The 20,317-nt window shown below is 64.7% G+C and overlaps 2 protein-coding genes across 6 annotated transcripts; one reads left to right on the forward strand and one right to left on the reverse strand.

The window, feature by feature from the left end:
* Positions 1 to 244: 244 nt before the first annotated feature.
* On the reverse strand, positions 245 to 11,385 carry MEF2B (myocyte enhancer factor 2B). 5 transcript variants are annotated; one of them, XM_082780246.1, is made up of 9 exons: positions 11,233 to 11,385; positions 4,231 to 4,310; positions 3,835 to 4,038; positions 3,622 to 3,750; positions 3,368 to 3,533; positions 2,230 to 2,375; positions 1,679 to 1,790; positions 1,503 to 1,596; positions 245 to 993 (listed from the first exon to the last, which is right to left on the reverse strand). In XM_082780246.1, exons 2-9 carry the CDS (start codon positions 4,282 to 4,284, stop codon positions 681 to 683), a joined length of 1,218 nt encoding a protein of 405 aa, XP_082636372.1. In that variant the 5' UTR covers positions 4,285 to 4,310; positions 11,233 to 11,385; the 3' UTR covers positions 245 to 680. The 5 variants fall into 5 exon arrangements, with proteins under 5 accessions (XP_082636372.1, XP_082636369.1, XP_082636371.1 ...); XM_082780243.1 differs by having other exon boundaries at positions 1,503 to 1,599; XM_082780245.1 differs by lacking the exon at positions 11,233 to 11,385 and adding an exon at positions 7,560 to 7,700 and having other exon boundaries at positions 1,503 to 1,599.
* A 3,410-nt stretch (positions 11,386 to 14,795) lies between these two features.
* LOC309887945 (transmembrane protein 221-like) lies at positions 14,796 to 20,233 on the forward strand. The gene is made up of 3 exons (XM_082780043.1): positions 14,796 to 15,287; positions 18,530 to 18,615; positions 18,913 to 20,233. The coding sequence occupies exons 1-3, from the start codon at positions 14,968 to 14,970 to the stop codon at positions 19,428 to 19,430; spliced, it is 924 nt and encodes a 307-aa protein (XP_082636169.1). The 5' UTR covers positions 14,796 to 14,967; the 3' UTR covers positions 19,431 to 20,233.
* Positions 20,234 to 20,317: the final 84 nt, after the last annotated feature.

Genomic DNA, 20,317 nt, shown 5'->3' on the forward strand with positions numbered 1-20,317 from the left:
GCGCCGAGCCAAAATTAACGGGGCACAGCCCAGTTTTCCCCTCGGGGCCATTGATGACTTGCCACCCCACACCGAGCTGCGCATCCCCACCCCAAGGAGCTGACGCCAGGCACCCCGACACCCCCAGCTCTTTATTGGTGAGAACGTAATAAATAGAAAAAAAAAAAGTCCCTGGGCTGGCAGAGCAGCGCCCTCTGCCCCCCACTCTTCTCCCCCCCCCCCCCCTTCCTCGCCCCAGCCGGGGTGGGGCAGGATTTGGCCCTTTGGGTGCAGGGTTTGGGGCCCCCCCCCCCGCTGCCATCGGCTGCTGCTCTCAGTCCTGCTGCCACCCCGTGGCACTTCCCAGGCACTCCTGCTCGGTGGGGACACGCGGGGACAGACGGACGGACGGGGACAGACAGCGTCTGGCACCGGACACCGTGCCACGCCGGGGGGGTCCCAACCTCGCCGTGCCCAGCAGGAGCATGGGGCTGGGGGGCAGAGCTGAGAAAAAGGGGGGGACGGCAGTGTCAGGGATGGGGAGCGCTGGGGTGGGGAGGGAGAGGTCTGGGAGCTGCAGCCCCGGAGTTGGGGTCAGGACCCCTTGGGAAGCCCCCAGGGAGTTGGGGGGGGGGCTCCTTGGGGGTCCGGGGATGGGGTGGAAGCGGGGGGCGGCTCCCCCCTGCACCCCGTCAGCCTCGCTATCTCTGCCACCCGTCCACAGCCTGTGCCCGCCGCGGGGGGACGGGGACGGTGGCCCTCTGCTCCTCCGCCAGCGGCCGGGGGGGGCCCAGGGGGTAGGGATAACCCTTGGCGTAGTCGTCCCGTGGTTGGAGGTCTCCAGAGCTTCGGGAGGCTTCGTTCAGGGAGGTCAAACCACCCGGGGGGGGCTGCGGGGTGCCCGAGGGGCAGCCGAGCCCCGGCGAGACCCTCTCCGACTTGATGCTGATGGCGTGGGGCTGCGGGGAGCTGCCGGGGGCCGCGTCCTCGGCGGGGACGATCCTGGTGCTGGTCCTGGGGTGAGAAGGGAGGGTGAGGCCGGGTGTCCCCATGCAGCATCCCTGGCTGACACACAGGGGGTGGGAAGGGTGTCCCCCCCCCCCCCCCCCAAGCAGGGCTGAGAGCCTCCCAACTCATCTCCCGCACTGGCTCCGTCCAATTTCTCGCCCCCGAGCAACGCTGGGGGGGCTGCAGCACCCGCTTCCCAGGCTGCCACCCACCCACACGCTGGCACGGCTGCTGGGAGCCTGGTGTGTGATGGGGGGGACACGGGGGCCAAGTCCCCGGGGGCCAAATTCGGCTTTAAATAGGCTCTGCTGCCAGCGGGACGGGCTGGGACTGGGTGGGTGGGCGGGTTCCCAGCCTGTCCCCGTGCGCCCCAGTTTTGGGGTGAAACCGGACGGTGTGGGGCTGTGCTTTGGGTACCCAAAAAGAAGGGTTAACCCGAAATTCCCCCTTCCCTCACCCCACCCCGTTGCCAGACCCTGTCCCCTGCTGTCCCGTGTCCCCAACCCGCTCCTTACCCCAGCGCTGCCATGTCCCGCGGGGGCTGCCACGAAGCCGGGGGGCCGGGCTGAAGGAAGCCGGGGGGCGGTGGGGCCTCGCCAGCCCCGTACTCTGCTGAGCAGGGGATGAAAAGTGAGCAGGGGGGCATGGCTGGGGGTCTTTGACCCTCCTGGGGCACGGGGCCAGGACTTACCCGCTTGTGCCGGGGCGAGGAAGGGGAAGCCGGAGAGGCTGTGGTTGGGGATGCCGGCGCTGCCCGGTGGAAGCACGGGGCTCAGGGTCTGCAGACCGGGGTACAGAGGCCTCTGTGGGATGCGAAAGTGCCCCCCCAGGTCAGGCTTTGTGCTGCTGAGACCCCCAGGGGGGGCTGTGGTGCTCCCTTTCCCTCCCCAGCCCCGCAGAAAAGAGCCGGTGTTGGAGGAGGAAGAGGAGATGGGAGCGGATCAGAGCAGCTCCTTGCTGAATTTGGGGGGGAGGAACCTCAGTGGCCCCCTGGCTGCAATGAGACAGGGGCTGGCTGGGAACAGGGGACCCCTCCCTGCCCCCCTCCCATGGTGCCACAGCTGGGGAGGGGACACAGGGGGGACAAGGCCACCGAGCATCCTCCTGGCACTGTCCCCCGGCCACCAGGAGCACCCCGGAGACCCAGAAGCTGGGGGCTGCACATTTGGGGTTTTGAATCTATGGGGCTATATCTATGGGGCGATGTCCCCGGGTGCTGCAGAGTCCCTTGGTGTCACTCACCGCCGTGCTGCCACCGCTCCTGCCGCTGGCCAAGCTGCCGTGGGCTTCGCCGCGCCGGCCGTCGGCTCCCAGGTACAGCGGCGGCGGCGTCTTGGTGGCCAGGGCTCGGTTCAGGCTGCCGGGGGGGAACAGGGGGTAGCCGATACCTGGACGGACAGAGGGACAGGAGGACGCGCGGGTGGCACCGAAGGACGTGGAACCATCGGGCTCCTGTTTTCAGGGGGTCCCCGGGGGATGCAGAAAGTGGCCTCGGTGCCCTCGTCCTCCGTGGGTGCCCGTGCGTGCGTGCACGGTGCCGCGCTCCGGCAAAGCCACATCCTGAGCGCACCTGGGCTGCGGTGGCCACCCCCGGCCCGCTGCGGCCACGGCCGTGTGCTGCGAGCGGAAATGAAGGCGACGGCCGGATCTGGCCCCGGGAGCCAGCAGGGTGCAAAGCTCCCCGTCCGGACCCCGCTGCGGGCAGCCCTCGCGGCTCAGCTCCCCGCGGAGCAGCGGGGGGACATCCTGTGGCACCTCCACCTCCCCGGCCAGGTCGTTGCCGTCCGAGGTGGGCACGCGGCGTGCCCACATCCTGCCCCAGGAGCAGTGCGGAGCCGTGGAGGCTCAGCCCATCCCGGTTGTGGCAAAGCCACCCATGGGCCGGCCACCCCCGTGCCACCTCCTACCCACCCGGGGGGGCTTTCCGCCGATCAAGTCGCGGCATCAATTTTTCCAGCCCCGTTTTTGCTGCCCGTCCCCAGGGTGGCAGAAGCCTGGGGGGCACCCAGCAGCACCCAGTCCCGCACCAGCCCCACCGGGCACCCGGCTCCAGCTCTGCTGCACAGGAGGGAACACGAGGCATGGGTGCAGGGTGCCCGGGGCCACCTGGGTGCGCGGCGGCCGTGACTCAGCAGCGCGCAGGAAGCAGCTGGAGGGAGGCCAGAAGCCGGTGGCGTTTCCGCAGCTGCGGCAGCGCTACCTGCCCACGCGCCCGCCCCTGCCCCGCTCCCGGTAAATCCCCGGGAGATGCTGCGAGGGGAGCTTTGCATGCGGCGTCCGGCCTGGAAAATCCCTCCGGGGCCAGCGAGGTGGCCGCCGGGGGGAACCTTGTTCCCGCTGCGATGCCACCCACACGCAGCCGAGCGATATCTGAGCCTACCTGGGGGCATCGGTCCTGGAGAGCGCCCCGAGAGCTTCGGTGCTGATGGTTTGAAGGCGGGCGGGCGGCCCTGGTGCTGCGGGGAGCTGCTGGTGCCGCCCAGGGCTCCGTCACCGCCAGCTGGTGGGGAGCTGCTGTAGGAGGCCTCGGGCAGCGGCACCGGGCTCTGCGGGGTGAAACAGAGAGCTGGGGTCAGGGCTAGGGTTGGGGACACGGCTCCTGTCCCCCAGCATCACGCTGTGGCGGCCACTCACGTAAAACCGGGGCCGTGCCACCGTCAGGTCCATGCCCTCGTTCAGCTTCCGCATCTTCTCGCCGCCGTCCAGCCCCTCGTCCAGCTCCAGCTCGTGGCTGTCCAGCCCCAGCCCCTTGCGCTTCAGCGTCTGCGGAGAGCGGGGCGGTGAGCGGGGTCCCCTGCCCTTTACCCGAGCCCCCCCACCCCACAATTTTCTGCCCCCCGGCGCTACCTCGAGGATGTCGGAGTTGGTGCGGCTCTCGTGGGGCTCGCTGTACTCCGTGTACTTGAGCAGCACCTTGTCCATGTCGGTGCTGGCGTACTGGAAGAGGCGGTTGGTGCTGTTGAAGATGATGAGGGCGATCTCGCAGTCGCACAGCACGCTCAGCTCGTACGCCTTCTTCATCAGCCCGAATTTACGCTTGGTGAAGGTCACCTGCGGGGAAGGGGACGCGGCGCTGCCCTGGTGCCACCGCCACGGCCCCGCCGCCCTCTCCTTTCCCCTCCAGCACCCAAAATCTCCAGCCTCTGGAGGATCCGACGCCCCTGGGGGTCGAGTGGCTTCGCCTCCCTTCGTCCCTCCCCAGCCTCGCGGCTCCTCGTCCCTTTTCGTCCCCTCTCCTCCTACCTGCCGGTTCCGCTGGTCCAGAATTCGGCTGATCTGTATTTTTTTCCGGCCCATTTTCGACTCCTAGACTCGGAGGGAGACTGGAAGAGAGAGAGAGAGAGAGAGAGAAACCCCGTGAGCACCTCCTGGGTGCCTCCTCGCCCCTCCGCCAGCCAAAATAAGCTTTGCTGAAAAAAAAAAATAAATTAATAATAACTTTTTCAGAGGAAGTTTTGGTCCTGGCGGCATTTCCCAGCTTTTCCGCAAAGAGCGTCAAAGCCCTCAAAATACCAAAAAAAATGGGAAATTCTTTGGGGCAGGCGGGAAAATTCCCCTTTGCTCTGCTCAGCCGGCCCCACAGCCCCATCTCCGACACCCCTGCTCCCCGGCAGCCCCCCGGCAGCCCCCCGGCACCTGGGTGTGCTGGCTGCAGAGCGCCAGTGCCACGATCCCAAATCCCTCTCCGGGAGCGTGGGCTCAGCCTTGGCATCCCAAAGCTGCGCCGCTGCTGCCCCGCGCTCGCCCTCGCCAGGGTTTTTACCGGGGCGGATGGGGCTGATGGGGAGGGGGGTTACAAAAGAGGCTGGGCTGGCCGCGGGGAGGGTCCTCGGTAAGACAAAGGGGCTGTTTTTAGGTTCAATGTTTTGTGTGTGTGTGTGTTGTTTTTTTTTTTTGCTTTTTTTTTTCTTTTTTTTTTGAATGCGAACAGACTAAATTTGACCTCAGCCGTTCGCAGGTCAGGAAGTGGCTGTACGAGGAGACAGCAAAGCGAAACCACCCACCTCCTGGTGCCACGTGAGGCGGTGATGGGAAGAGCGAGGGGCCAAGGGACCCCGGATCCCAACCCCGCTGCAAGGTGCCAGCCCTGGCTGCAGCCCAGCACCGGGCACCGGTCCCTGTTGCACCCTGCTGACACCGTGGGGACGCAGCCGGGGCTCCTCTTGCTGTCCCCCCAGCACTGGTCACCCCAAAATCCCTCTGGGATGATGCCGGGGGGCTTGGTTCCATGGAAACCTGGTACGGAGCCATGGTTGGCATCACCGTGCTCCCAGAGGGACCCTCGCATCCGCCCCAAATTGGGTGCAGCCCTGGGCCAGCTCCTTCCCCGCTGACCCCAAACCATGGCCACGGGGCAAGAGCTGGCCTGGGAACCAAGGACACTGCTGCAGCATCAGCCCTCCAGGGGACGATGCTCCCCAAATGTCTCCGGGCATCCCCAAGCGAGCCCCTCGAGCCCCCGTGGCAGGGATCGGCCCCGGTGCAGGTTGGGGAACCGCCAGCCTTTCGCTCCCCCAGTGCCCCAGCCCGTCCCGCTTCCTTCTCTCAAGCACGTTGCCATTTACCATCTTGCTCAGCTGCTATATTTAGCTGATCAAAACTAATTTTAATTTATGGAAGGAAATTGTGCTGCCGTTCCCACGGCCCCGCTGCCACCCTGCGTCCCCGGGCCCACGCACGGCGCGAAGGTACAGAGGGGGGGTGACGAGACCATCCCCAGCCCCGCGGGGAACGGCCCTGCCGGGAAAAGCAGCCACCAGTTCCCTGGTGAAAGCGCGGAGGTTTTCCCAAAACCGGGACCGATCCTGCCCTCCTGGTGCGGACACCTGCGGCACGGCACGGGGCATCCCCAGGTGCATTTGCGGGGGCAGCTCGGCTCCCACCTGCCCGCCCCAACCCCATGATCTTCCGTCGAAGGTGCAGCAACGCGAGCTGCTCCCCTGGGGGCCGTGCTCACAGCCTGCTTTGACCCTTTTTGGCCAGAAGAAGCTGCACGGCCCCAAGGCCGGCCCCAAGCCCCCCACGCCCCTGCTAGCGCAGCGCAGCTGCGCCCCGAGGGTTTCTTTTTAAAGGCTCACAAACCTCAGCACGGAGGAGAGGCCGTGCCGTACGCGCTCAGAGGTGCTGGGGAGGCCAAGCCCGTCCTGCAGCGGGGGCCACAAAATGCTGGCGAGGGCCCCCCCCGGCCGGCACCGCCACCCCTCAGGTGCTGCGGCACCCCAAAACCCTGCTCCGGCACCCCGCTTTCCAGCTGTGCTCACATTTGGGAAGCTCATCTGACACCGCTGGGACTGATCCTGCAAGGGCCCCCCCAACCTCTCCGTGTCCCCCCTGCCCGTGCTGAGCCACGGCAGGGGACGGGAGTGCCCCTGGGACTGCCACGTCCCCCCCCTGCACCCAAGCAGGGTGCGTCGGGACCCCCCAGCACCCTCACGCTGATGCTGCAGAGCCCCTCGGGGGGCACCGGCACCCCCAGGACGGTGCTGCGGAGGCCCCATCCCAAAATAGCAGGCGGAGGGGGGGAGGCGAGGCGCGAGAGGCGAGAAGGAAGCGGCAGCCACAGCGCCGTCGGGATGGGCTGCGGCAGGGGAAACGGGGTCGTGCCGGGGCCGGACTCGCGTGCAGACCCCCCCCCAGGTTCCCCCCCTTTTCCCTGGTCCCTTGCACCGGGGCTGAGGGCGCAGCGAGGCCTCGTGCAACACGCGGGGCGGTTTCATCAGCCGCCTCCCCGAGCAGCTCATTATTTCGGCAGCCAGCGCTCGGCCCCGTTGGGTCCTCCTGGGGCATCGCCCAGGCCACGAGGCCACCGCGGCCACGAGGGACCCGTGGGGGGACTCGCGCAGCCCCAGCACCACCGGGCACCGGGGAGGGATGCTCCCGTGACCGGTGGTGCTGGCATTTTGGTTTCGTGCCTCCAAAGGGGCTGCCCCAAGGGCTCGGACACCGCAGTGCGGCACGGCACCGGCGCCTCGGTTCCTCCGTGCCCCCCCCTGGCAGGTATTAAGGGCTGGGAAAGGGGGGGGGGAGGATTCTCGGTCCGGGTTTTAATTGCTGCGCCCAGGCGATAAGGCGATAAGCGGCATTAGTGCTGCAGGCGATTATCGCAGCTGCGCCGTGACGGGCACGAGGGGATGGCACCGAGTGGCGCGGTGTCACCTCCATCCCTCCAGTCTTGTCCCCACAGCCGGGGACAGCACCAAGGGAGCGCCCCGGTGCCGCAGGAGCAGCACCCAGCACCCACAACGGGCTCCCGGCTGCGGCCCTCAGACTTGGAGAGCGCAACGGGGACCTAGGAAAGGAGCTCCCTGCGCTCACACCGGGCTCTGGGGGGCCCAGCAAACCCCCCACGCCGACACAAGCAGAGCTCTGCAGCCCTCAAACCCAGCCTCGACAGCTTCTAGCCCACACCAGGCCAGGAGGAGAGCCCGCTTGCCTTGCCCCACCTACGGTTGAGGAGAGGAGATGCTTTGCGCCGGCCAGAAGCTCCCCGCACTGCCTGGCGTCCCGCCGGCCCCTGCTCCCTCCCACGCCTGCGTATCTTTAGCCCCGGTTCTCTGCTCCCTCGCACGCACCCGGCTCGCGTCCACCCAGCTCCTGCGAGCTGTCCCCTGGCCAGGATCCGTCCCTCGGCCAGCCGGGGAGGCGCAGCGAGGTGTCGCCCCAGCCCTCCGGCTGCAGCCAGGGTTATAATTAACTCCCCGGCTCCTGTGCATCTTTAGTGCCCCTCTTGCCAGGGCCTCTCTGAGCTCCCCTGTGCTTCATCGTCCCACCTCCCGCTCTCCCTCTCCAACGGGACACTGCATTTGCATCACGGCGGAGTGTGTAAACTTCCTATCCGCTCTCCTAATTAGCGCGCTGAGCCGGATCGGCCCCCTGGGAGCAGCGTGTTTTTCCATGAGCTGCAGCACAGCCCCAGGGCAGCCGCGGGGCTCGGCTGTGCCGCTGCGAGGATCGGTGCGCTTCGGCACCGGGCACGGTACCGGGCAGCAGGTGCATTGTGCCGGGCTCTGTGCGGGGCTTTTGCATCTTTCTCCATCTCTGAGCGCCCCCTGAAATGCTAAACGCAGAAAGTTCTCCCCAAATTCAGCCCGGGGACAGATGATGGGGCGGTTTTTAGGGTGGGCGGCTGCGCAGCCACGTCCTGTGCCTGGAGCTAGGACAAGGGGGAAGGGACAGGGAAGGGACGGTCACTGCTGACCCGAGGGGACGTGGCCTTGACCCCTGGGTCCAGAGCCTCAAAGTGCCAGGCACGAGGAAGGGGCAAGGAGCGGACACCTCTTGCCAGGGCCTCTCTGAGCTCCCCTGTGCTTCATCGTCCCACCTCCCGCTCTCCCTCTCCAACGGGACACTGAAGCATCGGCGTAGAAACTGGGCAAACGAGGTCATTTTCACCAAATAACGGGGATTTTGTTGCAAATCTGGAAATGCTGGGGGTCTGCAGGTAGAAAAGGGGGAGGAAAGCAGCCAGAAAATCCCCCCTGCCTGCATTTGGTGGCTTCTGAACAGCGTTTTGATGGAGGAAAACATCGATTAAAGAGGGCTAGAGAGTTTCCATCGCATCCTTCGCTGGGATAAGACGTGAGCTTGGCCAGGAGCCACAAAATCCTGGGGGGGACAGGCCAGACACTGCCTCGCAGGGGCCGGGAGGGCAGTGGGCTCGAAGCGGGGCTGTGCAGACCCCTGGTCACAGCCAGGCACATGGCTCAGGGACCACCCCTGCTGCATCCATCGCCAGCTGGAGCTTCCCTGCCCCATGCTGGGGACCTGACCCTGGTCCTGGGGATGTGACTCTGGCCCTGGGGATGTGACCCTGGTCCCTGGGAAGGTCCTTGGGGACTGGTGGTGCTGGGACCTCGTTGTGCAAACTGCATCCCGAGGCTGGTGCAGGGAAAAGTCAAAGTTTAGCAGCGTTTCTGCAGGGGGGTGGCAGGCCCTTCTGCTTTTTATGGGTTGTTTAACCAACCAACCAGTATAAACCAGAGCAGGCCAGTGGTGCGGGACGGGAGCGGGGAAGCAGGAGGAGCCGGCTGGGAAGCAGGGGAAAGGAGAACCCAGGGGGATGAGGGGCTTGGGGACCCCCTGGGGCCATCGGGGAGCTGGGGACAGGGGGGGTTGCTCGCACTGAACACCCTCCCCCCCACCTCATACACACACAGTCAACTGAGCCCCGAAACAGACACGCCAAGCACCACCCCAGCACCATGCAAAATCCCCGGGGACAATTAAAATTCATCTTTCTGCCCGCTTCTGCAGCACGGGGCTCGATCAATGGCATTGCCCTGCATCCCTCTGAGCCAAATCCGGGATGGGGCTGGACCTGGGGGGACCTGGGCACCATCCAGCCCCAGTCCAATGCTGGCTCCGACCCTGCTGGGGGTGACACAGAGCGAAAGTCCCACCAGCGCCCGGCCCCTTGGGCGAAGCGCAGCGATGGGCGGAGGCTTTTCGGTTCCAAAATGACTGTGTGGAAGGAGGAAGGATTGCAATGGCCCCCAAAAAAACGAGGCGGCTCTTTTCCTTGGAAAGACAGATGGACACACCAAGCCTCGCTGGGGCTGGGGCCACCTTTTTGGCTCGGCGTTGGCAATGCTGCCAGCGGCAGCCCCGGGTGGAAACGCTGTTCCTGCAGGGCTGGGCTGCCCCTCGCTGCAGCTGGGCATTAATAAGGGAAATGATACTCGTTTGCTGTTGGGGGGGTTCGCTGGGGCAGCCACAAGGTGCTGCCAGCTTGCCTGAGCCCATCCTCGTGGCCTTAGGGCTGTGGGGTTACAAATCTGTTTTGCTCCTGACTGTCCTGCTGCGAAGAAGAGGGAAAGCCAAGGGTCCCAAAATAGATTAATCCTCCCCCTGCTTCTGGGTTTAAATGACCCCCGTCGTGGTTCAGCACATCTGATTCTCCAGCTCTGCCCCTGCGGGGATGAGTCCCACTGGGGGTAAGCAGCAATCCCTCTCCTTTGCCCTGTGCAAAGTTTTCTAACCCTGCTTTTCACCCACACTGCTGCTCTTGGCACCAAGGTGTCGTCAGTGCCCAAGACCTGGAGGCGAGCAGGAGCATTTTGAAGTCCTAAATCAAACCTAGGGCCTGCATCTGTGCCCCGAACCCCGCACCCTGAGCTGCAAAGGCCTCCCCTCGACCTGTTGGGAACATGGCAAAGGGACAGGATCTGGCTCCCTTCCCAACAAGACCGGTACCCAATGTCCCAAGGGATGCTCGTGGGCCAAGGGGACGCAGCCCATCGCCTTCCCTGGGGCACCTTCTGATCGAGGCAGGTCCCTGCCCTCCGGCTCACCTGCCAGCAGCTGAGTTAATTCATTACCCGTCTCCACAGCCAGCAGCTCTGGGAAACTTTCTCTCATTAAAAGAATAAAGCCCCGGGGACGGGGACTTGCTGGCAGCGGGCAGGAGGACCCGGCAGAGGATCCACCTCACTCGCCCCACGGGGACGTGCGATGGAGCGAGGCTCACACGCTCTGGGACACGCTGGAAATGCCACGCGCTGGCGAGAAAGAGCCATGCACGGGTGGCATCCCAGCTCTGGAGCAGCGAGGAAACCGAGCTCCAAGCCTGTTAGAGCCGTGCAACATCCCAGCAAAGCTACGGGGAGATCAGGCCCTGGTCCTGCAGCGTGGCTGGGGTGTCCCGGTGCTGTGCCTGCGCCCCCAGACAGCCTGGCCGTGCCGTGCCTCAGTTTCCCCTCTGCACCGTGGGCTCGCTCCCACCACCCAAAGCCCAGCAGAGGGGCGCTGGGGACCAGGTTTATGAGGCTGGCAGTGGCAGGGCAGGGCGGCTGCCCTCCAGGCTGCACTTTTGGGTTAAACCCAGGCGTTCCTCTCTGCACAGACACGAGTAAAAATAACCGCCCCGAGCGCAGCGCAAACCGCAGGCTTTTTATAGCGCTCCATCCCTAGACGGTGGGGCGGGGGCCAGGGCTCCGCCGTGCCCAGGGCAGCCCGCAGGGCGCCGGCCCGGCCGCACCGGCACCCCCCGGCCAGCCGGGACCGACCCCGCTCCCCCAACCCGTGCGCCCCGACGGGGCTCCCACCGCGGGGCTGCCACCACCCGAGGGTGGAGAACGGGCACGGGGCTGGGGGCACGCGGTTGGCACCCCCCCCACACACCCAGCCCGGCACCCCAACGGTGCCCTCTGCCCCGGTGCCGCCCGGTACCGGCTTCCCCAGCGGGGGTCGGGGGCTGTCCGCGTCCCGGGACGCACGGGACCCCCCCTCCCCGCCCGGGCCACGCACCTGGCCACCGGCTGCTTCTCCTCGGTAAGTCCCCACCGGCACGGCCGCGGGGGCCCGGCGCTGCAACGGAGCCGGCCCGGCCCCGGTGCGGCCCCGCCGCCGCCGTCCGGTGCCGGTGCCGGTGCCGGTCCGGTGCCGGTGCGAGTCCCGGGAGCCGCGCGCTGCCCGCCGCTTGCCCCAGCCGCGCCGCTGCATTTGCATAACCCCGCCCTCTCCGCGAGAAAAATTTGCATAGAGCAGCCGGGCTCCCTTCCCATTGGAGGATATGGGGCGGTGATTTGCATAAGCCCGCCCTCCCCGAATAGGAAAGGGACAGGGACGCGCGCTAAGGGTTGGGGTTTGGGGGGCTGCGGGCAGGCAGCGGGTGGGTTTGGGGTCCTGGGGGGGTGGCATAAAGGGGGTGTTGGGGAGGGGATGGGGGGATTTGGGGTCTGGGGGAGATTTGGGGGAGGTTTGGAGGGTGTTATGGGGGTGTTATGGGGGTGTTATGGGGGAGGATGTGGGGCTGGTAGGGATTTGGGGATGTGGGGAGATGTGGGGCTGGTGGGGATTTGGGACTGGCATGAGATTTAGGGGGTGGCTGTGCCCTCGCTGCAGGGGAACAGGTTTGGGCTGAGCGGAGGCTTCCTGGGGATGGGTTTAGGGCCAGGCTCTGGGTTTGGCCCACACCAGATCCCCAGGACCCCCCAGCATCACCAGCTCCCCACACATCCATCCGCTGTGGGGCTGGGGGTGCCCAAACCCCGTTCCCCAGGGTCGCAGGGGGCTCAGCAAAACCACGGAGAAAAAAACCTCACCTGCTCAGAAACGAAACAGTTAACGCACTCGCTCCCTTTTTTATCTTTTATGTTTATAAATGAAATGTTTTGCCCTGCAAGGGGCTTGTCCCTGGCCCCCTGGAGAGGCGGGACAGACACCGGTTGGGACAGACAGACACCAGCCGGGACAGACGCCAGCCGTGGCCGCTGCTGCATTTGCTCAGCTCGGCCATCCCCACCCTGCAGCGAGTGGTCCTGGAAACCAAAGCGGGGGCCGGTGAACCGCAGTGACATAACACGAGGGAGGCTGCGAGGAAGTGCCGGGGACGCTGAGCGAAACCTCAACACGCACCCCACAAGCTGCCGGGGACCTGCTTTGAAAAAAAAAATTAAAAAAATAATAAAAAAATAAATAAAAAGCAACCCAGCGCCTGCAAGGTGCAAGCGCTGCAAATCCCGCACGCCGGGCAGGGGCAGGACCCGGTGACACCTGGGACAAACCAGCTGTGATTTCCTGGCACCGTCCCCAGCAGGGGCACGCGGCAGAAACCCGCTGAGCGCCCGGCTACCTCAAGCAGGGTGAGGAGGATGCACGTGTTGGTGGATCCTGCAGCTCGAAACCGGTGCAGAGCGACCCGGCGTGCACTCTGCAGAGCAAAACGAGCTGCTGCTCCGCTGCCTGGTGACAAACCCGCGGCCAGCTTGGGCTTGGGGGGACACCGATGGATCCTGGCTCTGTGTCCAGGCCCCCAGATGAGCTCCGGAGAGGTCACCGCCTGCCACCGGGGTGGAGACGCCAAGGGCTGCCCGGGAGCTGCTCATCCCACGGGGAGTGTTTACAGCAGCGAGGGGGAACTGATGCAACTCCCCAGCTCTCGCCACGTGAGCGGAGCTTCCAGGGAAGCAGTGGGAAGGGGTTTGCAAGGGTTGACTGAAAATCTGCTCCCAGGACAGCCCTGGGATGCACACGCGTGTCGTTACGCCCCATTCACACCAGGGGTCTGGTCCCCATCCCTGGGCAGAGGGGCTGGGGGCTGGCTGGATCCGGGTTCCTGCGCGGTTTTTGCAGGCAGAAAGGGACGTGACATCTTGCTCAGAGCTGCTTTTAAAGCTCATGATTTACAGAGGGCTTCAGAGTGCAATTAGCAGACTGTTAATTAGCCCTGCTCATAATCTTAATTGATCCTGAAGAGGAGGAGGAGGGAGGGGGAGCAGAAGTACGAGGGAATCGGCAGAGTGGCATTCTGCCCGCCACGTGTCCAGGTGTCCCCTCCTGCCTTGGGGGGGTTTTGGGGACACACAGGGGACACCCATGTCCACCCAGACCATGGGACCTCCCTGTCCATTGCCCTTGTTTTGGGGTTCCTTGGGGTTCAGCTTGGCCCAGAGTGCTTCCATCCGCAGCAGCCAGCCCCCCTTTTTGGGTGCGGAGCTGCCCAGAGCCCTCCCCAGATCAGGGGGGGCCCAGGCTCTGCCTGGCTGCTCCCTGCAGGCTCCAGGCTGGAGGTTCGAAAGCTTTGAGCTCCCTCTTGAGGCCCTTCCTGCCCCAAAGTCTTGGGGTTTTGGGGAGCCTGAGCTGATGGTTGCCCCAGGCTGAACCCCAAACCGAGCAGCCCATGGGGTGCAGCTGAGCCCCGTTGCTCTCCCGGCCACTGCGTGGGGACGGAGGCACCGGCACCAGGCACTGGTTTGGGGACCCTGGGCCGAGCGCCAGTGACACGGGGCTGGGGACCAACATCCTGCACAGCCAAAAATGTGAGCGGGGCTGGAAATGAGCAGGGAGCCAAAGCCGTGCTGCCTGCCAAGGCCAACAACACCCGCGTCCAAAATAGCCCCGTGTCCCGTGCGGCTCTGGCTGGAGCAGAGGGTGCCAGCGGGAACCACCCACGCGAGACGAGCAGCCGTGACGGAAAGGTCGCCTGCCCAGATCCCACAGCCAGGCCACCAGGCTGGATGAGCCTGGGTCATACCTGGTCCCTGTCCCCATCCGCCTGGCCCTGGCAGGGTGCCTGGGACATTCACGGAAAGGCACGACCCCGATGTCCCCCTTGTCCCATACGTGCGGGAAATCGGTGCTTGGAGGGCTGAGGGCTCGAGTGGGGAAACTGAGGCAGGGCTTCCCGAAGCACAGCGTCTTCCCAGGATAAGGAGGGACCCGCAGAGTGAATTTTCCCAAAATAACGGGTAACCTTCCTGGCAGGGGGCACGCAAAACGGGGCTGTGGGGGCGCTCAGCACGAGCCCCCCCGAGGGAGAGCACAGCAGAGGGCAATTCCCAGCCGTTCCCAGGGGACGATGTGCTTCTGCTTCCCAGGATATTTATAAGGCACGGGAAACTTGTGCTGACGGCAGGGCAGCGCTTCGCCGGCCCTTTCTCAGCCTCGCAGGAATGTATTTGGGGTGCCCCCTCCCTGGCGAGGAGGCCTCCCCTGCAGGTGGAGGCCCGAAGCACCTCTTGGGGGGGGCAGGATCAGGCCCTGGCAGCATCCCCTTCCCCCCAGGATTTTCCCAGGGGTGTGGGAATGGGAGAAGCGAGGGGGCTGCGGGGGGGAGCAGAGGGGTGCCGGTGGGGTCCGCCCCCCAGCACCCTCCCGTCCATCTATCCCCAGAGCCCCCTCCCTTTTCCTGCCCCCTTGGAGAGCTCCGGGGGTGGATGCGGGCGGAGCCGGGGGTCCCGGCCGATGGGGGGCGGCCCGGCTGTGCACCCCCCTTGGCGAGGGGCCGGCCTTGGGGGGGCAGGACCGGCCCGCCCCGACCCGCCCCGGCCGGGCAGCGGCGCACGGAGGGAGGGCGCACGCCTGGAGGGGCCGCAGCTCTGTCCCGGGGCTCGGTGCCGGTGTGGCTGCGGGAGTACCGGGGGTGCACGGAGCTCCCCCGGGCACGGAGCGGCTCTGCCGTCCCGGAGCCCTCCGGTTCCGGGTGTCTCCCGGTTCTCGGTGCGCTCCCGGTGCGCCCCGGTTCCCGGTGCCGGTGCCACCATGCCCTCCTCCTACCCGCAGCGTGCCCTGACGGTTCTCCTGCTCTTCGGCACGCTGTCCGCTGCCATGGCCCTGCTGGCTTCCAGCCTCATCTTCCAGCTGCCGGCGGGGAGGACGGGACCCGGTCCCGGTCCTGGTCCCGGTCCCGGTCCCGGTCCCGGTCGAGGGGCGCTACCGGAGGCGGCGGCCGCCGCGCTGCTGCCGGTGTCGGCCGTGCTGGCCGCGCTCTGCCTGGTGCTCAACGTGAGCTGCCTCCTGCTCTGCCTCCTCCACGGCTACTTCAGCACCGAGCTGTGCCGGGGGCAGTCCGGGACCGAGCGGTGAGAGCAGGGGGGGGTACCGGGGTTGGGGAGGGGCACCGGGGACTGGGGACGGGCACCAGGGATTGGGGATGGGAGCCGGGGATTTGGGCGTCGGGGGGATTTTGGGGGGCAGCCGGGTGGTCTGGAGTCCTGGGGGTGCTGGGGAGGCTCGGAGGGGTTTTGGATCCCCCATTATTGAATGTCCCTGGGGGGTGGGCAGTGGCTGAGGGGACTTTGAGCGAGGTGGTTTTGGGGAGCGGTCGGCACTGCTGGCACACGCTGAGCACTTCAACATCACAAAGTTCTTCCATCGATGCCGTGCCAGCCCGGGAAGTGGGGTTGTCTCTGGCTGATAAGCCCCGGGGGATGGAAATACGACCCTCAAATTCAGCATGGAGCTGTGCTGAGTGCCTGTATTATTGTCAAGGGGCAAGTTTGCAGCCACCCATCCACCTGGCTGCGCTGGGGCACCTGATTTATTTTCCCTGGTGTGAGCCCAGCCCTCGTGCTGGGGTCTGTACTCGGGGGAGCGCAGGGGGTGCCCAGCAGCCACCCAAAATTTGTGCCTGTGCAGGGGCAGAGCCGGGCTCTTTGGGGCACTGCTGGCACAGCACCCAAACGACCGTAGGCCCAGGTTCATTAACCAGAAGACACGTGTTGACTTAATCATTACCAGCAGGTTTACACTCATAAAACTCTCTCCAAAGCAATTCCTCCTTCCTCGGGCACGAGCTGGGTTTTGGTGGTGGCCCCCAAAGGGTCCAGCCTGGCACCAGCTCTGCTCTGGGTGCAGAGAAGAAATCAGCTCACAAATGACAGCAGTTAAATGTGTCTGGGTGGAAACTGGTCTGTGTGTGGGGGTCCCTCATGCGATGGTCTCTGCAGGATCATTTTGGGACTGCTCTGGCTTGGGCAAACCAAAATTCTGCTAGAGGACAGGAAAAAGGCTCTGCCCCTGATCAGACACAACTTGTGAGCCTAACGCTGCGCACGACGGCCCCAGCAAGTGAGCAACGTCTCCGCTCGGCGCCTTGCAAGCGACGCTGACGTGTCCTCATTAGCGAGGGAGAGCAAAATATTTCTGCAAAACAGAGCTCCTGGAGAAAACCTCGCTCTCCGTGGGAGCTCAGCTCCTGCTGGAAAACTCCGAGCAGAAAATTCCCCATGCGCTGTGAATTTGTCCGAGGTTCGGCGTGGATTTTGGGCTGGAAAATGCTCTTTGTGGAAGCGGCGCCGTTCTTTTTTTTGGGGAGCCCTGAGCACGAGGCAGGACAGGCACTAATCAGGCAGCCAAATGCCAGCTCACAGCACAGGGAGGGAGCGTGCCGGCCGCGGGACAGCCCGCACCTCAGGGGGCAGCGGCTTGGTCAAGGGCTTCAGGTCAGAGCAACCCTCACACACGGCCGTGGAGCCTGCTGATGCGTCTCCCCGAGCAGGAGAGCTGTCCCCAAACAATTTGGCTTTAAATGATGCTTCTGTGCTCTCCTCCCTGCAAAATAAGGGCTGCTTTTGGCTCTGCTGCTGGCCGTGCGAGGCTCGGGCAGGTTGGAGCCTGCAAAGGGCAGGGCAGGAGCCTTGGATCTGCACCCCCCTGCCTGGCATCGAGCAGATGGCTTGGGCTGGCCGCGCCTCAGTTTCCCCAGCTGCGAGCCGAGGGTTGTGCTCAAGTTTGGGAAGAAAAGGGACGGTTCTTGGGACGTTGGGGTGGTTGTTTGCAAGCTGTGCCCGCAGCCTGGGGCAGGAGGCAGTGGAGGGACGCAGCCCCTCTCCCCCACGATGCTGGACGCCGTTTGGTGCCATCCCCTCGTGGCCGAGCTGCCCCGGCCCCTCTGGACGCCGGTTTCATTAGGGGACCCGCTCACGTCCCGGGGCCCTTTCCCACGTTGGGGCTGTCACACTGAATTACCGCTCCGCTTCTCAGCGCCGCGCTCAATGGCCCGAGCCAGCTCCAAACAAAGTCCTTCTCCTCCCCGCTAATCCAACCCTCCCCCCCCCGACTCAGGTAATTAATAAAACAAAGCGTCTGCTCTTCCCCGCCGGGCAGCGAGGAGCGGGTCCAGGCTCTATTAACGGCTCCTGGCTGCGAGGGGCAACGCTCGGTGGGGACAGCAAGGCCGGGAGGAGGGGACAGGGTTGGGACACTCCTGGGGGGGAGATGGGGACAGGGCACGGTGTCCCTTGGCTGCTTTGTTCATCCCACGGGGCAGTGGAGGAGCATCACGAGGGCTGAGCTTGCCAGGACCGTCGTGCTGCTGCCCAGTGAGCCGGTGCTTCCACGCCAGGGTGGGTTTCCAACCAGCTCCTGGGAGTTTTGGAGGTGTTGGCAGGAGCAGCGGTGCCCTGTGCACCCTCAGCACAGCCAGATGGTTCAGGGGGCTCTTTGTGGCTGTCCTGCAGCGTGGTCCTGCCACATCTCTCGGAGCAATTTTGGGGTATGAGGCTCCGCGTCGCCTCCAGCCTGCGCCCTAGCCATGCTGCACCGTGCCCTCATCCTGCTCACTGGCAGAGGAGCCCCCTGGTGACTTCCAGGGCCCAGCGAGGCAGGACCGAGGTTTGGCACTGCCATCTGGCTCTGGAGATGCTCGAGCAGCAGGACGAGCTGCTGGTGGGCTGGGGCTGGCCCCGAGACCGTGCCCACGGAGAGCGCGTGGCCTCGGCCGCAGCGCAGCAGGCGCAGGGGTCGGTGCTGCGCGCGGAACAAAGGCCCTGCTGGAAAGGAGCTGGTCTTTTCATGTGTTTTAGGCACAATTCAAATACCGAGCCCCCTCCGGACAAAAGGCTTGCAATCTGAGCTGAGCAAAGAAAGCCAATCCCAAGGTTGAAGAGAGAAACCTGGCCTTGCTTCATTCAATGCAGCGGCACTTTGCTTTTCTCTCGTTTCTTTCAGGGGGAAACGGGCTCGCTGCCTCACTTCTGTTCCCTGCTTGCTCTTCGGGGTTTGCTGAACAAGGACAAATCACCTGCAAAAAGCCCTGAGCCATTTGAATCTGTCCCACCTGGTTTCTGAAGCACAGCTAGAACCAGACAGGGAAAGTTTGAAAATTCACCTCATCTCACCACCTTCTGTTCCAGAGCGGGAACGACGCAGCCCGGCGGCCTGGGGGAAACCCCAATTCCGCAGAGTTCCTCGGGCTCACGACCTGCCCCTGAACCTCTTCTCTATGCAAAACCAGCATTTCAGTTTCTCAGCAGGGGCCTCGGCCTCGGCGCTTTTCCCTGTGCTGAGACCAGCAAAGCGTTTTTCTCTCCTGTTTTTGCAGGGCAGACTGGTTCCTTCTGGACAGCCGGACAGTTCGCCACGCCGCCATCGGCTTGTTCTGCTGTGGGGTCTCGGTCTACCTAACAGGCAAGTGCTCGTTTCCCACCAGCACAGCACAGCCCGGAGTGGGGGAAAATTGTCCCAGCAGGGCTCATGCAGCTTCAGCCCAGCCCCTGCCTTCAGTGCCGGTCGCTGAGTGCTCGTGAGCTGCTGAGTTTCCACTCCAGCATCGGGTTTGCTTTGCAAACGTCACGGCCAGCTCATTCCCGTAGTGAGATCTCTCTGTTCCCAGTGACCAGCCCTCCCGGGGCGCTTCTGCCCTGACCTTTCACAGCTCAGATGCATCCCTCGAGTCCTCACGGTTCGTTACGCTTTGCCTTCCAGCTCTTGCCATCTACATGCTGCTGCTCTTCGAACTCGAGGCCGGGATCGCCAGCGCCTGCATCCTCTCCTCCGGCATCATCGTCCTGCTGGTCACGGTGACGCACGCCCTGGTGCGCGCTTCCCAGCTCTCCCGCCGCAGCCACCCCGAGGTCTCTCCCACCCTGTATGAGAACGACTCTGCCCAGCACAGCGACCCTCCCACCGGCGACCTCAACAACAAGAACGTGGCCGCGTCCCGGCCCCGGCCCGAAATCCACCGGGAGTTTTCCTTCCCCCCTTTCCTGGAGCGTAAATCCCAGCTGGGATCCCCGGGCAGCAGCAACCTCACCTCGTCGGGCAGCCCCGGGGCTCGCTCCGAGCAGGAGAGCTACAACCTGCCCCGCACGCACAGGACACTGTCGGCGGAGTCGGCCCTGCTGCAGGCACAGGGCAAGCCCTGGAACGGCGTCACCCGCGAGATGAGGAACGTGCTGGCGCGCAAACCTGGGGCCTCGGGCAAGGACTCGACGCTGGTGTGAGTGGAAGAGGGGCTCCTTTGCCCTGTCTCATCACGCGGAGGCTGCAGGCGCCAGGGCCAGGGTTTGCATCTCTGTTTAGAGCTTAACGTAGGTCCAGTCTCGACCCCTGTGGCAAGGAGCCTCCTCAGACCCGGGGGTGGCTGATTTTCCACCCTCTGCCCTCCTGCAGACACCAGAAGACAGCTCCCAGTCCCTCAAAGACGCGTGAGGAGCAAGAGGAGCTAGTCCACGAGCAGACCTGCCCTCCTTCCGCAGCAGATCCCAGCTTTCTTTGGCTGCCTCTACCTCTCTCCATTCCCCCTCCCATTTTCCTCCTCCCTCCTCTATCCCCAGGAGCCGGCACTACACCAAGAGCTCACGCCGCCAACCCGAGGGCTTCCCTGCAGCCAGGTTTAAGAAACCAGGCGAGGCGATGGAGGAGCAACAAGTGAGATGGAACTGGAGGAGTCTGAAGGTTGCAGAGAAAGGGTTTGAGATGGCAGAGAGGCCTCCTGCTCGGGCACCAGCACCTCGACCCTCTGAGCACGACACAGCTCGCTGCCCTGCACAGGCCCAGAGCAGCAGCACGCTGGGTTCTTCCCCAAATCTTCATCAGCCAGCAGTCAGCAGAGTATTTCAGGGAGCGAAAGGAAGCCACTGATCCAAACAGATCCTCTCACCTTCCGTGTTACTGTCCTGAAAGACACCTGGCGCCCTGAGCACCACGCAGAGCATTTCTTTGGAAACCGAGCCTGGCACTGCTTTGATCCCCGCATCTCTGGGAAATTCTTCAGCAGAACACAACTGCTGGCTCCAAGAGAGATTAACAGTGCTCGACAAGGGATGAAGAAAGTCCAATTTTGTTTGAAGAGCAGGACAGTTTCTTTTTCACTTGAAAGGCTCCAACT

The sequence above is a fragment of the Aythya marila genome, assembly GCF_965140915.1.
Source record: "Aythya marila genome assembly, chromosome: 27".
Lineage (NCBI taxonomy): Eukaryota > Metazoa > Chordata > Aves > Anseriformes > Anatidae > Aythya > Aythya marila.

Bases quoted from the DNA above. Each gene is read 5' to 3' on its own strand.
- MEF2B (XM_082780243.1), bottom strand. From the start codon at position 4,284: ATGGGCCGGAAAAAAATACAGATCAGCCGAATTCTGGACCAGCGGAAC. The intron at 4,039-4,230 runs GTAGGAGGAGAG...CCTTCCCCGCAG, and splicing joins TGGACCAGCGGAACCGGCAG to GTGACCTTCACCAAGCGTAA. The intron at 994-1,502 runs GTAAGGAGCGGG...TTCTCACCCCAG, and splicing joins CGGGACATGGCAGCGCTGGG to GACCAGCACCAGGATCGTCC.
- LOC309887945 (XM_082780043.1), top strand. From the start codon at position 14,968: ATGCCCTCCTCCTACCCGCAGCGTGCCCTGACGGTTCTCCTGCTCTTC. The intron at 15,288-18,529 runs GTGAGAGCAGGG...CTGTTTTTGCAG, and splicing joins GGGCAGTCCGGGACCGAGCG to GGCAGACTGGTTCCTTCTGG. The intron at 18,616-18,912 runs GCAAGTGCTCGT...TTTGCCTTCCAG, and splicing joins GGTCTCGGTCTACCTAACAG to CTCTTGCCATCTACATGCTG.